The 15,706-nt window shown below is 35.7% G+C and overlaps 1 protein-coding gene, 1 long non-coding RNA gene and 1 pseudogene across 2 annotated transcripts; 1 reads left to right on the top strand and 2 right to left on the bottom strand.

Moving 5' to 3' along the window:
• Window positions 1-705: 705 nt before the first annotated feature.
• LOC108861027 (110 kDa U5 small nuclear ribonucleoprotein component CLO) lies at window positions 706-5,227 on the bottom strand. The gene is made up of 11 exons (XM_018634860.2): window positions 5,069-5,227; window positions 4,038-4,795; window positions 3,866-3,934; window positions 2,580-3,773; window positions 2,384-2,482; window positions 2,111-2,269; window positions 1,883-1,968; window positions 1,599-1,797; window positions 1,397-1,507; window positions 1,098-1,304; window positions 706-1,005 (listed from the first exon to the last, which is right to left on the bottom strand). Exons 2-11 carry the CDS (start codon window positions 4,785-4,787, stop codon window positions 907-909), a joined length of 2,973 nt encoding a protein of 990 aa, XP_018490362.1. The 5' UTR covers window positions 4,788-4,795; window positions 5,069-5,227; the 3' UTR covers window positions 706-906.
• A 1,155-nt stretch (window positions 5,228-6,382) lies between these two features.
• LOC108858521 (TOM1-like protein 2) lies at window positions 6,383-9,179 on the bottom strand (annotated as a pseudogene).
• A 1,516-nt stretch (window positions 9,180-10,695) lies between these two features.
• LOC108861025 (uncharacterized) lies at window positions 10,696-12,983 on the top strand. Its single transcript, XR_001950791.2, has 2 exons — window positions 10,696-10,831; window positions 10,916-12,983. It is a non-coding gene; the product is annotated as an uncharacterized LOC108861025 (long non-coding RNA).
• Window positions 12,984-15,706: the final 2,723 nt, after the last annotated feature.

Raw genomic sequence — 15,706 nt, 5'->3', positions numbered from 1 at the left:
CGACATCGTTTAAGCTTAAAGTTAGTTTATTAACCATGAGTTAGTGTTAAACGGCAAAAGTAACGAGTATGTTACGGTGTTAACAGTCTTGATAATGGCGTTAACGAGCCAACGTAATTTGGATACACGGGATTTAGTAGAAGTATTAAAAGAGAAAAAAAAATTAGTTTGTGTTTTTTTCTGGTCATTCTCAAAAGTTGTGTATTAAATTGGTAATAGTAATTAAAGTTGTGTATTAATATGGAATTTTCCCATTTTGATATACTTTTGGAAAAAAAGTATACTTTGAACTTTAATCACCAAAGTGATCTATCTATACTATTATTTATGAAGTAATTTAATATTAATAAAATAAAATTTGTTTTTATTTATATAGAATATTCATCAAAGCTATTATTTTAAATTAATGATTTATTGACTCAGCTCAAAACAAATAATACATCAATGATAATTTAGTTTAAACTTAATAAAAAGATGGCAAATAAGCAAAATTAGCTAAAATCATGGAGAACATGACAAATAAGCAAAATTACCTCATAAATAATAGTATAGATTGCCAACCTTTTTGAGCTACAGATCTCCCCAACTTTCAAAAAGAAAAAAGCATTTTTTGGATCAATTCACAATTGCTAAGGCTAACAAGCTAACAACATGCAATGCAAGTAACAAAGATTTGTCAATATTGCTAACTGATCGAGTCAGGTGTTGACAGTTTGAAGTTCATTACTACCTCTTAACTTCAAAACGTAAAATGGACAAAACATCATGATATCATACAAAACGAAAATTGATTCTGAACATAGAAGTGGCCATATTTTCTTGTTTTTTCCTTCCATACACATAAAAAGAGAGTTGAAGATACCACTAGTCCTGCATATTACTTCTCGACTTTTTATAAAAGACAGATCACATCATCTGGAGATGCAGATCACCTGTCTGCTGTGCTAGTTCCACCATCATCGCTTCATCAAAGAACTTGTTCCCGCTTACGTCCTCACTCATTCCCTACAAAAAACCAACACAAATATAGATGACCGTGAGAGGTTGAAAAAGGCTTTAAGCATATATATACTTTTCAGTGATCCCGAGTGCTTTACCTTTCTACGGCGAGTCTTCACCATGAACTCGCGAGCTAGGTGCTGGATGGGGGCAGGCTCAAGTGGGCGCAACAGGATGGATTTGTCCAGAGGGTCTCCTGGTACTATGGCCCAGTGATCAAAGACAGACACGCAGAAGGCTTGTCCCTGTGTGTGATACCTCAGGTCCGTCTCAAACCCAAAGGACTCTATCACTGGCAGGAAAGCCTGAATCATCAACAACAACCAGATAATCGATCAATGAATCACTCTGTTATATGGTGGAGAACTTGTTAAAACATATTAAAAACCAAACCAACCTTCACAATGTAGGCTGGGGTGCCGGGCTGGGGAACATCTGATGTGACGTGCCCACGTCTACGTGATAGAACGGTGTAGATGGCAGTTACACAGTCGATGGGTGTTTGGATCTGAAACACAACGATAAGATTTATTGTTACAAGAGGAAGAATGTGAGGAGGTAACTTGTAAGGAAAAAGAGTCTAGAAAGAGAGATCATACCTCGACGTAGTAAACAGGTTCCATAAGCCTTGGAGTGGCCATGAGAAAGGATGAGTAAGCAACGCGACGTGCTGTTGGAATCATCTGACCAGATCCTCGATGCAACGGCTCTGGTGCTATCCAGGCATCAACAATCTTGAACTTGACATTCCTGATGGGCTCATCACACAATGGTCCTTCTCGCGCTCCCCACTGGAACCTGCAAGAACATAAAAAACGAAGCTATTCAGCCACAACCAACAGAAAAGAGCCAAAGGAAAGAGTAGCAGAAGAAAGATTATCACCCTTGAACAATGGAGTCTTTCACTGCCATCATCAAGTTCTTGTCAACCTCAGTTGGGAGCGTGTCATCCAGCAAAATATTTGGCCCCTGATCAGTAAGAAATCAACAGTCAGAATATAAAATAGACAAAACACGTTATGCTTGCTAGAGTCATATCACAAAGCGACCATAAAGATAAAGAGAGCGCTCAAATTTCAGGATTATAAGAAAACAAACAATGCATTTTCACCTGTTTGTCAGGGCCAAAAGCCCAAATGGAACGCGCTGCAAGTAAATCCCAGTCATATTTCGTCTTGAAGAAGTCACCGAGTTGTTTTCTATTCCAATCAATGCTTACGACACCATTCTCAATGTCCTCTGCAAGTCCTCTATCCAATGGCTCTGCGATCTGTGGTATGAAGCAGATATTAAATTAGCCACAAAAGTAAATGTGCTTGAGCACTATAACAAACATCTGTGTCCTATATATAAGGAGTAATAGAGAAAAAGGAAGATCTCTTACCATAGTTATTTTATTCTTTTTGTTCGGTGTCTCAGCAAAACACTTCATCGACGAAGATTCAACCACTGTCTCACAGAAGGAGACAACAGGATCTGCAACCTGCAAATTTAAGAAAGTTAAAAGGACTGTAATGATCAAACAAACAAATCAGCATATCTTGCAGAACAGATAACAGACGGAAGTTCAAATTAGATACCTTTACTTCGACCTCTGAATAGAGCTCCCTGAGGTCCTTCATGATAGAATCCAGGTACAACTCCCCTGTGCCTAGAATAGTATGTTCACCAGACTCCTCAACTTTGGTAATCGCAAGGGGATAGCTTTTGCTAATCTTCCTAAGCCCTTCCACCATTTTAGGCAGCTCACTGGGATTCAAAGGCTCAGTAGCAGTCTTGACAACTGGAAGAGTATTAAACTGGAGAGCCCGGAATATGAAGACGTCTTCATCGTAGTTCTCATTGCAGAGCGTCGCCGTCTTCATGATAGAAGCATCCACGCCTTCAATCAGAACCCACGAACCCGGAGGGGCGCTGCTTACAGGAATCCTATACCTCGCTTGGTAAATCCACAGCTTGGTCACCTCTTTGATAGTCATGTCCTCTTCATCTTCAGGTGAATACCCTTCTCCAAGTACACGTACGCTTTGCCCTGTTTGAAGCGTGCCGCTGTAAACTCTTCCGAATACATCAAACACACTAGTATCTGATTTGGGATACAGCTTTGTCACATTAACCATGAGAGGTCCAGACGGATCACATTCTACCATTGCTTCATAAATGGCAGAATCTTTGGGTCCAGTGTATGCGTGGTCCACTTTCCTAGCCGCAGCCTCCTTGGGAGAAGGAATGTGCTTTACCAACATATCAGTGAAACCTGATGACGAACCAAAGACTGAGCTACAGGCTAACCTAAGTAGAGGTCTGACGTTCAGCTTATATGCACTGTTACTCAGGGTCACTCCTAGTTCTGCAAGGGTTGTCTCTACACTCTTCTTATGTTCACCTATCACTTGGCTGTATATCTTGTATAGCGGCTCCAGAATAAACTGAACAAATGCTCTTTCTCCACCACCTACTGGAGGATTTCTCTTGAACGCCCTGGTATCAGGGTGATAATACACATCTCCCCAAAGTCTAGATGCAAATTTATCCACGTCCATTTCCACCCCATGAAGCTTCGAATACAGCTTAGCAAAAGACTGCAGAGTGAAAGACCATCCGGCAGTACCACTGGCAAAGCAAACATTTCCAGCTGCAGGGTCTATAAGGGGTAAGTTTCCAGCAGTCGTGGAAGCAGCAGATATGTGGTTATTGATGACTTCAATTGTATGCCTCAGCTTGTAATAAGCATCCCTTGGAGGTAGTTTGAGCTCGGTTATAAGCCTGTCAACCTGTTGGGGAAACAAGACATATTACAAAGGTCCAATACATAAATCTCACAATGTATCTCAATTTACACAAGAAAGAAAGCATGAAAGTGTACCTTATTGATCACAACAACAATAGGGAGATGGTCCTGGATTGCATGTCGTATAGCCCTCTCCGTGTTCACCTAAAAGAAAAAAGAGACTAATGTCGTTAGTACAAGTAACAAAATCCAAATTAAAACTTTTAAGACTTCAAAAAACAAAAAAAAAGAAGAAGCAAACACATACCATCACTCCTTCAGCAGCGTCAACAATCAGAACCGCACCATCAGAAAGCCTCAGAGAAGCAGTCATCTCATCAGAGAAATTCACGTGCCCTGGTGTATCAATGACATTGCAGAGATACGATTTAGACCTGCTGTCCTCAAGAACAAGAGACATGGGCACCGCCTTGATCGAAATGTTCCTCTCCTGCTCATCGACCCTCGTGTCCGTATACTTCATATGCTTCTCGTTTTTAACATTAAAAGTCTCCATATGGTGCGTCTGCTCAACCAGCATATCCATGAACACGGTCTTCCCGTGCTGCAAGTGCCCCACGAGAGCAACGTTCCTCACGAGCGCGGGGTTCGACATGAGGCCGACGAGGAACTGCGTGGACACGTAGGTGGAGGAGTCCTTCACCCCGACCTCGAACCTGACGTCCCTGACGGGCTTGATGATGGGCATCTCGAGAGGCTGCTCGTCCTCGTCCATGACCAGCGTCTCGACGTCCTCGCCGTAGACTTCCTCCGCGGTGGGGTAGTACTTTTTGTCCTCGGGGAGAACGATCTGGTTGTCCGTCATCTCCACGTCGTCGTTGGTCGTTGTGATCCAGCCGTTGGAGCTCCCAGGGGGGTGTTGTTCTCCATCTGATCCGTCGTCTTCAGGGCGCTTGTCTTGGAACTCCTCGTCTTCGATTTCGTCGTCGCTCTCTCTGTCGGACTCGATCTCGGGTCCGATGTAGTTGCCGAACTCGTCGTACAAGCTATCATCCATCTTTGAATCTGTCGATAACATTCAATACTCGATAAGAGACTGAACACACAATAAAGAGAAACGAAGTATCGTTGCGTAGTTTAACAAAGAGTCTGTGAGAGTACAAGGTAAAACCCTAGGGCTAGAATCAACTAGAAACGTGAGATAAGTTACTGCTAGGGCTAGAATCAACCCCAATGTCGAGAAAACTTGGATTAGGCAAAACCCTAAGCTAGAATCAACGAGAAATTTCTAGAGAAGAAATCGCAAAAAACGAAGATAATGAGTGAGAGAAGACGAACCTGTTGAGATAGAGCGAGATGCGAACGATGCGAGCGAGAGGCGGAGCGTGAGAGGTGAAAGAAGGATTTTGCTCGGCGATTTGGGTTCGTCCGAGACTCTGAGAAGAACTGTTGTGTTGACTAGAGTCGTCGAAAGAAAGAAAGGAGGGATTTTAGAGTTAGGTTTTTAATATCGAAAGCCTCTAACCGACTTAGAGTTTTAGCCGAGAGGTAAAGGTTTTCCTTTTCACACTGAAAAAAGTGTAAGTTTTAGAAAGTTTCTGGAACCGTGTGTAAATTGGGTTAATTAGCCATAGTAAGTTTTAGAATAAAGCTTATAAGCTATAACCATCCTATTAAACAATTTAATCCACTAACTAAATAAGTGTTTGGGACGAAAATATATCCACAATAATGTTTGGTTGTGTGCGTAGAGGTTTTCAATCCTGAAATCGGTTTGTTCTTTAGATTTTTCAGTATTTAGTTATAAAAGAGCTACTATGTTAAAATCATATTTACTTTGATTTTATTCATTTTATATACCGTAGGTTTTTAATTTTTTCGGTTCTATACCAAAAAAACATAAATTTATTTATCTTTTAAAATATTTTATAATTTTTGTTTTATATATTTAGATATCTGATTTTATATAACATGAAGATATTTCGGTTTTTAAATAGCGTATTTTTATTTTACTATTTAAAATAATTAGTAAACATATTAAATTAATAAATATAATAGTTTTTGTAGAATAAAAAATATTGGTAATCCATAATATTATAAATAACTAAATATTAGCACACATATTTGTCAGCAAAAAGGTAAATATTATGTTTTATTTAATTTTATAAAATGAAATATAAATTTTGACTTAAAATAAAATATTAAATTACTAAAATCAACATTTTATATATAAAGATCATATCAATAAAATAAATTATGTATATATACTTAGTTATCTTATATCATTTACATATAATTTTAATACTATATTTTAATTGATCGTTATGTTTGGGTTGATCAATAAAATAATTTATGTATATATTCTTAGTTATCTTATATAATTTACATATAAATTTACTACTATATTTTAATTGATCGGTTTATTCAGTTTGATCAATTTATATATCAAACCATATATTGCGGGTTCTTAAAAAATATATTTATTCAGTATTAACAAATCAAACCATTTTTTCTATTTTGGTTCGGTTTTAATTAGTTTATTACTCTGTTCAGTTTTAATTGGTGCAATTTTACTGGATTGAACGATACTATATTATTTTTATTTATATATTTTTGAGAAATTCTACTTTGATACTTGTAAAAATGTTGCTCTGATACACATAATCAAATACCATACACTAACCAAAACAACTCGTCTAAATACACCACGTATATGAATGAATACATACGGTGTCGGATGAATATTCACCTACGCTTTTTATAACGTCAAGAAAAAACAAAAGCAGAGACAATGAAGCTAAAATAGGGTGTCCACAAATGCAGAGTCGCGCGTACATTGCAGAAGAAAAACATCGAAAGAACAGTAAATCTTCCCCAACATTCTGATAATTAATCATGTCGTAGGAAGACAAACATGGACTTTGCTCATTTCTCATCTTCATCACTCGATAACCCCAGTTCTATTTTCACCTGCTTATCTTCTTTGGCGGTATTATCGGAAGATCCTGATGATTCTGAATGTTTCCCATCGTCATTGTCCTTTTGTTTCACAGGCAGGCTGTATGTTTGGGACCAGCATCTTGATTAGGAACAGGATAGCTACCAGGTGGAGGAACTGGAACAGGCTGTTGCATTAGGACTCCAGAGAACTTTATCCCCTCATTGGTTTCTCCTCGTTACGAGAGTTTAAACCGTTGGATTCTCCTTCCAAGCTCTAACGAACAAACATGGACTATAAGCACATCAACAAACCGTCGCATATCAGATTCAAAAGAGGTTACTTATTAACCATATAAGTCTGCTTGAAAACAGGAAGATAAGCAAGATCTCGAGACTGTCCCCAAGCCTCTAATAAGCGGAAAAGCTCTGCTTCTGTTCTCTGAATCAGCTTCACCGTTCTTGACTAACAAAACCATCTCATCAAGAACTCTCTCAGATGCAACTTCAGAGAAAAATCTTGTCACTGTTCATAGCACAACAAGCCTCGAGAAGCTCAAGGCTTAGACTCTGACTCACAGGGCTTTTACCAGAGATCTTCCTCTTGATGGCTCTTACGATCTCGGTGGTTGTTGATCTGAGCGCATATCCTCATGTTCATTCACCAGCTGGCCTCCTCTAATGTCTCCAGAGTGGCTTCATCGACCATTTTGGATTCCAAGGTGGGAGCTTGGAGGATGTCTTTGACTTTGTCACTCACCATCCTGCTCATCTGAGCTCCTCCTGTCTTCAGCTTCTCTCCCCTCTCAGCTATCTTCAGTTGGTCCGTCTTTTCTTGTGGTTCACCTGTGCAGATGAACCAAAACTTTTTATCTAAATTTACGAAGCCCTAACTAAACAATCGTAAAGGATCGAAACTTCGAATAGAGAGAGCAATCAACCGATACTAATATAGAATAAATTGGACCTAATCAAATGTGTTGATCCTTGAAATTAGAAGAGAATTCTAAGAACAAAACAAAAATATTAAACTAGGAAAGAACCTGAAATGTAGTTTCTTTCGGACGTTCAAATCTTGTCGGAATATCTTGTCTTTTTGTTTGTTTTTTTTTCTCTTTTTAAGGTTGATTCTTCAAACTTTTCGGACGGAAATGTTGAGAGGCAAATCCTTATTTCTCCCTATGTCTCGTATGTCAATTTCTACAGACTACTACAGGACACATTTTTTTTAATTTTATATGTCAAACGAAAAAATCATAAATTTAAACTGAAAACGTGAATATTTTTATTTGATTTATTGAATTAGATAAAAAATATTTCAAAAGTCGAAAAACTGTTTTATCATATTTTCGCAGAAAACATCAAAATATGATTAGAAAACGATTTTAATTTTTTTTTTTCAAATTTAAAAATTATAGAACTTAAATATTTGTCCATTGGTTCACTAATCCATAAGAGGTGTTAAGGTTTAGTTTTGAAGAAAAAAGAGGATTTGATTTAGGAGTCTGAATTTTGATAAAAAAATTATGAAAAATGGATATAAGAGATTGTCTCTAGATAAAGAGGACACAATATGTCTTTCTCTATCACTTAAAGACACATAGTACATGTGAGACACTTTTTTTGGAAGTATCTGAGTGCCAATGACATGCATACCCTTTAAACAGATTCAGTTAAATTGTGAAACAAAAAGAATGCTTTGGTTTGGTTCGTGGATAAGTGTAAAATACATTAATTTGTTTTTTTCTTTTTAATATATTATTAAATAACTTTCCCACCCATGTATTTGTATAATGATTTTTTTTGTTTTATAATTAACATTTAGCTTTTTTTTTATTTGGTCCAACTAATTATAATATTTTTTTCTTTATATTTTAACATCCATATGTATATATTAAATTTGAACTTTTATAAAACTGAATTAAGTGGACGTATAGTATTATGGATAACATGTCGTGGACGGTGCAATGTGAACGGTGTTATTTCAACAAATGAATTGTGGATGGTATGTATGTGGAATGAAAGTATATGTTGGATTATATAAGTGATGACCATGATCTACTAAAATAATTAACCATTTAAACAACAACATGAAAAGAAAAGAAAAACACACTAATGTAATTCTTTTAAAGAAGGAGAAACAACAAATAATCATTTAAGATATTTTTTGATACAATAAAACATAAACTGATGAAGTTGTTCATAGGCTAGTTGTGTGGACAAGAGAGATGTGGATATGGAAGTTGGGTATGGACGAGTTGTGAACATGAGAGTTAGGTTTGGACGAGTTGGGTGTGGACGAGTTGTGGACACATGAATTGGGTGTGAACGAGTTGATACAACCTTAATTCTTCATATCCACCGCCGCATCCACCATCACCGCTTCCAGTTCTTCACATCCACCGCCGCATCTGCCACCACATCCGCCAGCACGCCGCATCTGCCACCACATTCGCCAGCACGCCGCATCCGCCATCACCAGTTCTTCACATCCTCCACCACTCTCATCCATGAAGCTCTCCTTTTAACCAATCAATGCACATGAATCTCAATCAGAAAGAAAAAACTAAAGACAATATAAAACAATAAGATCTTAATTTAGAAAAGACTCATCAAATAACAAACACAATTTCATCACCGCAAGATAAAAGCATTAACCTTTGATAAAACACATCAAAACATACGTATTCAATTAAACAGCACATGACTAAAGGTTCCAATTTTGAAAAGAAAAACTAATTATATAACTGATAAGAACAATCATCAATGAACCACAAATCTTTAATCACAAGAGACTTGTCAAAAAGAAGCAAAAAGATCTCACCTTGCTCTCAATAAATTAAGGTTCGTAATTCCTAGCCATCTAGAAAAAGAAAAGTGTTGCCTTTAATAATCAGTCTCAAATCTTCTTAACTTTCGGAACAGAATGGTCACATGAATCAAGATATCAGGAGTAAGTTTTAGCATCATGTAATAGAGATTGAGATTTAATCGAAGATTGGGTTTGTGAATTGAGACCATATCTGGGAAAATAATTTTTCCTGGATTTGTTTTTTATTTTGAAATGTGGATGAAAGGAAGATGTTTAGATTGGAAAGAGAGAAACTCTAGTTAGAAAAGGGTAACAAGAGTAAATTGTTTTTACATGGTATACTAGTCTTTGAACAATAAGAAAGTGTGTGGCAAGTGAAAAGTGTTTTATTGTGTTATTGTAAAGTCAAAAACTGTCTATGAATGTAATTTTTTTCTAGATAAATAGGGTACTGAAAAGTTGACTCAAATGTTGAACAGAGAAGAAGCAAAGAGGAGGGAGGAGAAAGGTTGTGTACACGTGGCGTGCTGAGAAAGTCCATACATATTTTTTAGTCAGATCCCTCATCATGGGGGCTAATGTGTTCAATGTTTTAATATTGGACTAGACTTTGATCCGCGCGCCCGCGATGGTGTTCATTTTCGATTTGAAATGCTATAATATTTAGTATATGTTATGTAATTGTTTAATGACATATCTTATATATTATATGGTTATACAAAAATTAAAAGATGAATTCAGTAATTATATATCTCTCAATGGTTGAAAAGGATTTTTGTTAATCATATAGTTTGTCTGTGGTAGTTTATCAATTTTATAGTCATTAAAAGAAATTTTTATATATTTTTATACTCATTTAGTTACATATATTTAAAAATATTGTTTATATATTTAGAAATGCATAAGTACATATTAGATTATTAACATTATTGAGTTATAGATCAAAAACAGTATTAGATAATTTATGTATATTTGTAAATTCGAATTGCAATTTTTTTAAATATGTTCATGTAGTAGATTTGAGTAGATAATATATATTTAAGAACAATATATATTATAGTAAATGGGGTTTTTAATTGGTGTTAACAGAACAAAAAATACTCAATTACTAAATGGGCTTTACAATCATCTTTGTTAAACCAAAATAACAATAACAAAGCCCATGTATATGTGTAACTACTTTTACGCAGGAAAAAAAAAACAGTTGTACGTTGAAAAAAACATATCTCGACATAATCGAAAGAGAAGAGTCTAGGGTTGCGAAGGAAAAAGAGAGAGAAATTGGGCGAGTTCCAGGGAGAGTATCAGACGATTTCAATGTGATTTGGATTAATCTACCAGAATCTATCAAGGTACGAATTAGTATCTATACTTTGTTTCTTCAAAATCGCTTCCATACTCCTTTGAGACTAACGAAAAGTCTTTTGGGTCTCCAGTTTATAGGTTTCTTGATTGTGTACGAAATCGAGACATAGAAGAAGAAAAAGTAAACATACCATACATCAATTTGAAGAAACGTCAAATGCGTCTGTGGTGATGTTTCCTGATCGGTTCATTTTGTAATCTTCATAGCGATAAGAACAAATCCGTAAACAACAAAGAAGGAAGAGGCCAAGATGAAAAAAAAAAGAAGGATAAGTACTCTATCTGTATTTAGAAATTCCCAGTGGCTAATTTATATTAGCATTACTACATCGAAGATGATATATTTCTGTTCACTAAAACAGAGTATATGGTGTGCATGTCATATAATTCAGTTAATAGAGCTCTTAGACACATTGAAGCTCTTATACTCAAACGTAGCAGACTCGAGTAGTGAAACAAAATGGGCGACGAAACGGAGCATACTCGTTGTAATCTTCATAGTGAAAAGAACAGATCCGTAAATAGCAAAGAAGGAAGAGGCCCACATAAAGAAAGATAAGTACTCTATTATTCATATTCCTTTTGCACGTAACCAAAATATTTTCACCCTACAAAATAAGCACAACATAATGTAAGTTAGTTATATAAAGGAACACAGAAGAAATGATTGTTTGCATTTTGAAACTTACATGTTCATCGTTTAGAACCATTTGAAGAGTCTCTCTACCGAATAAAGTGTTTTGTTGCTAGGAATACAGCAATTTCTCTTTAGATGGCCAGTTAGTCTTAGCTTCAAGTTTTTGACAGGGGTGAGACTTGCATTGGTCATCATTTTTTTTGCTTTGGTTTTCTGCAAAATGTGAATGTTGTTCTTTTACGTATAATGAAGTGTATATATAGATAAATAGGTGAGATATTAATGAGAATAAAATCTTAATTAGTAATTATAAAACTTGATGAGCAAGTCGTGTGTAGATAAGGAATATGCTTAATGCATCGAATATTTTCCTAAGATTTTTCTGTTTAATTTTTTGATTATGTAGCTACCGTGGATTTGGTGCAAAATTATGGGGCTTATTATATGGGGCTTATTATAGATCAGTGAGAGCTTAAATGTAGGGGATTATTATGTAAAGTAATTAAGAAATTGAAAGATATATGGAATAGTTTAGTTAAGATTTAATAAGTTCTAAATTGATATTATCTGATTGATTGTTTTAATGATAGGTGCAAAATTTATTGCGAGAAATCTTAATAAATCTTGACCTTCTGTTTGAAATATAAGATTTCTATATAAATATAGAGTAATATTTAAAAATCTAAGAATTAAATAAATAAGCAAATCTATAAATCCGTGATTAGCAAGTATTCTGAGTTTTATTACAAATGTGAGATCTTAAATGTAGGAAATTATTATGTTAAATAAATAAGATATTAAAATATTTAAGAAATAGTTAATACAATATTTTAACAGGATTTAATTGATATTATCCGATTTATTATGCAAAATTTATTGCGTAAAATCTTAATAAATCTCAACTTTAGGTTTCAAATTTAAAGTTTGTATATAAATATAGTTAAATATTTAATATTATAAGAATTAAATAAATAGGCAAACTGAATGGTTTTGAATTTAAAGTGAATTTGGCAATAAATTAAACAAACCAACTGGTTTTTCCTCGGGATATTTAATGTAATACATAATATCCTGTTTAGAAAGATTTATAAAGTTACTAAATTATTGACATATATCTTGTTTCAATTTCGTTTTATAGGTTTTCATGTTTATAATAAGTTTGTGGTTATGTGAACTATGAGTATGAGTGTAATTTTATGGTTAGATATGGTTAGATAAAACAATGAAAATAACATGTTTATGTTTTTATAAACAGGTCGAAGAACAAAGAAGCAAGCAATTTCGACAAAATATTCCATCTTGTATCATAAGATTGTTAAGGACCATACAATATGTATTTTTATCATACTATATATAGATAGTTAGACATAGGTAGGCTGAAAGGAGAACTGTTCTGTTTTATGATAGTGAAACTTGGGCTCTGCTAATATAAAAGAAAAAGAAAGACCCACTAAAATGTTGTAGAAAACGAATGGTCTCTCTTAATAAGGCTTTGCGTGAAATGATTGATTAATTTAGCAAATCTCTTTAATTAAAACCAGTGGCAGTCTGTGGTAAATAATGAGGAGAAGTAAGGGTTATTTCTCATTTGTACTTCACTTTTAATAGGATAGATATAAAGTTACTAAATTATTGACATATATCTTGTTTCAATTTCGTTTTATAGGTTTTCATGTTTATAATAAGTTTGTGGTTATGTGAACTATGAGTATGAGTCTAATTTTATGGTTAGATATGGTTAGATAAAACAATGAAAATAACATGTTTATGTTTTTATAAACAGGTCGAAGAACAAAGAAGCAAGCAATTTCGACAAAATATTTCATCTTGTATCATAAGATTGTTAAGGACCATACAATATGTATTTTTATCATACTATATATAGATAGTTAGACATAGGTAGGCTGAAAGGAGAACTGTTCTGTTTTATGATAGTGAAACTTGGGCTCTGCTAATATAAAAGAAAAAGAAAGACCCACTAAAATGTTGTAAAAACGAATGGGCTCTCTTAATAAGGTTTTGCGTGAAATGATTGATTTATTTACAAATCTCTTTAATTAAAACCAGTGGCAGTCTGTGGTAAATAATGAGGAGAAGTAAGGGTTATTTCTCATTTGTACTTCACTTTTAATAGGATAGATGAATTTTGAAACTGAAGAGTGTTCCGAAGCTATTTTGACAATTTATTTTTCTCCATATCAAAAAGACAACGTCGACGACGAGGCTGAGAAAACTGACGGGGTGCTTCCAGAGCCGGGCTGTAAGGCCCCTGACATAGTGGAGGCCCACTGATTTTTTATTGGAAAACATATTTGTAGGGCTGGAAAAAAAAATCAAATCCCCGAATTGAATCCGATCCAAAAAAATAGAACCGAAACCGAATTGAAAGTGATTAAATATCCAAATAGGTTCAAAATTTTGGTAATTTAAAAACTAAAACTGAATCCGATCTGAACCGAAGTATTTTGGGTATCCGAATATATCTGAAATAGATTTATAACTAAATATATTAAATTTTTTAGATATAATGTATAGTAAAACATCCAAATATATAAGATACTTTTAAGTTTTCCAAAATAATTGAAAATATGTCTAAAATGGCTAAAGTATACTTAAAACACCAAAAATGCTTAAATATCTATTTATTTTCTATCCAAATATTTAAAGAAAATTAATTTATATGTTAGTTTAGGTATTTTGACATATGTTTTTCTAATTTATATGTAATATATATTTTTCTGGATTTTAAAAAAATTAATGTATATGATGAATTTTAAAATTTATAAAATAATTTAAATGGGTTATCCGAACCCAAACTGAACCCGAACCGAACCCGCAAAGATCTGAACCAAACTCGAATCGAAATTTATGGAAAAGGAACCGTCTACCAGTTGGGAAGCTTGACATCAAGTAAGTGGCTTGATGAGGATAACTAAGCTGACACGCCGGAGTTGGCTGCTGGCACAACAGGGTGGTGCCTTACCGCGCCGCAGGCGAACGCGCGGTAGCGTTCGTGGTGGTGCTTCAGGATTCCAATGTACTGCGTCCAAGATCAGAACGAGCTTGCCGGCGGACCACTGCCGTTCCATTCTTGAGTGAGCTGGAGCACAGCCATCTTATCCACTGAACTAGCTAGAAGCTATCGCTTCGGGTCGAAGCACTAAAAGAAAAGCACCGGGAAACGCGGCGGCATAGGAACCACGGGACCCCCACCCTACTAGTAAAGGGAAAACGGAAGTGCGCTCCTGCGCACCAGCTGAAAAAGCCCTTTCCCCTTTCTCTGATAATAAGGAAAGCTTCATAGCTCCAACCTATACAAGGGGTTTTTATGTCCTTTTTATAGGTTGGGTTGTTGGATACGTGATCCTCGTAGTAGGCTGGACCAACATCCAGCCGAGAGAGGGCAGCCTCTAGAAGCAACAGGTTGGGAAACCAAGAGAACGCTTCGCCTTTTCTTATCTTTTTCATGCCCTAGGAGTAGAAGTAGCACAAAAAAAGAGGGATTAGCATTATTGACCCAATGATAAACCACTAACACCTTCCTCGTTGGGGCCCCACGCACTGGGAAAACGCCGACGCTACGGGAAACCGGCCACTAGTTACAAAGCTCCAATAAGGCGTTCCTCGAGAGGGCTATCACAGTCAGGTGCGGAGCAATTACCCCTATTTGAAAAGTACCCTTCTTCCTATTTAGGGGGTTGAGGCGAGAAATGGCTTGATGAATCGTTCCGTTCGCCATGCACCGGCCCCATTCACTTGATTCTCGTAGAGGCTGTAAGTACACAAGAAAGAGATTTTTGGTTTTATTGCTCCCGCTTCCTCACATCTGCGCTCGTCAAGCCAACTTTGCTTTTTTGGGAGGCGTTCCTCGGGGTTGAAGCGGACATTTCGAAATGACAGCATCGAAGATATTTGTATATATATACACGGCCACGGTGATCCCGGACTGCGTTCGGGAAAAAAAAGTGGCTCACTTGAAAGAAAAGGGCGGGCACTCTCGTCTTTCAACCCCACTATACTATTGATAGTTGTGGGGCACTGAAATTTTTAACCCCGAAAATCTAAAACCTGAATAGATCCGAACCGAATCCGAATGGGTAGATGAACGCCAACCCCTACATATTTGTATAGTATTCGAAACAGTTCAAAACAAAATCCTATAAATATAACCAAAATGAAGAAAAAATATTATAAATTTAAGTAGTACGTATTTTTCAATATTTTC

This window comes from Raphanus sativus, chromosome 5 (assembly GCF_000801105.2).
Source record: "Raphanus sativus cultivar WK10039 chromosome 5, ASM80110v3, whole genome shotgun sequence".
Lineage (NCBI taxonomy): Eukaryota > Viridiplantae > Streptophyta > Magnoliopsida > Brassicales > Brassicaceae > Raphanus > Raphanus sativus.
The sequence above is the reverse complement of the archived record's forward strand: the minus strand, read 5'-3'. Positions and strand labels throughout refer to the sequence as shown.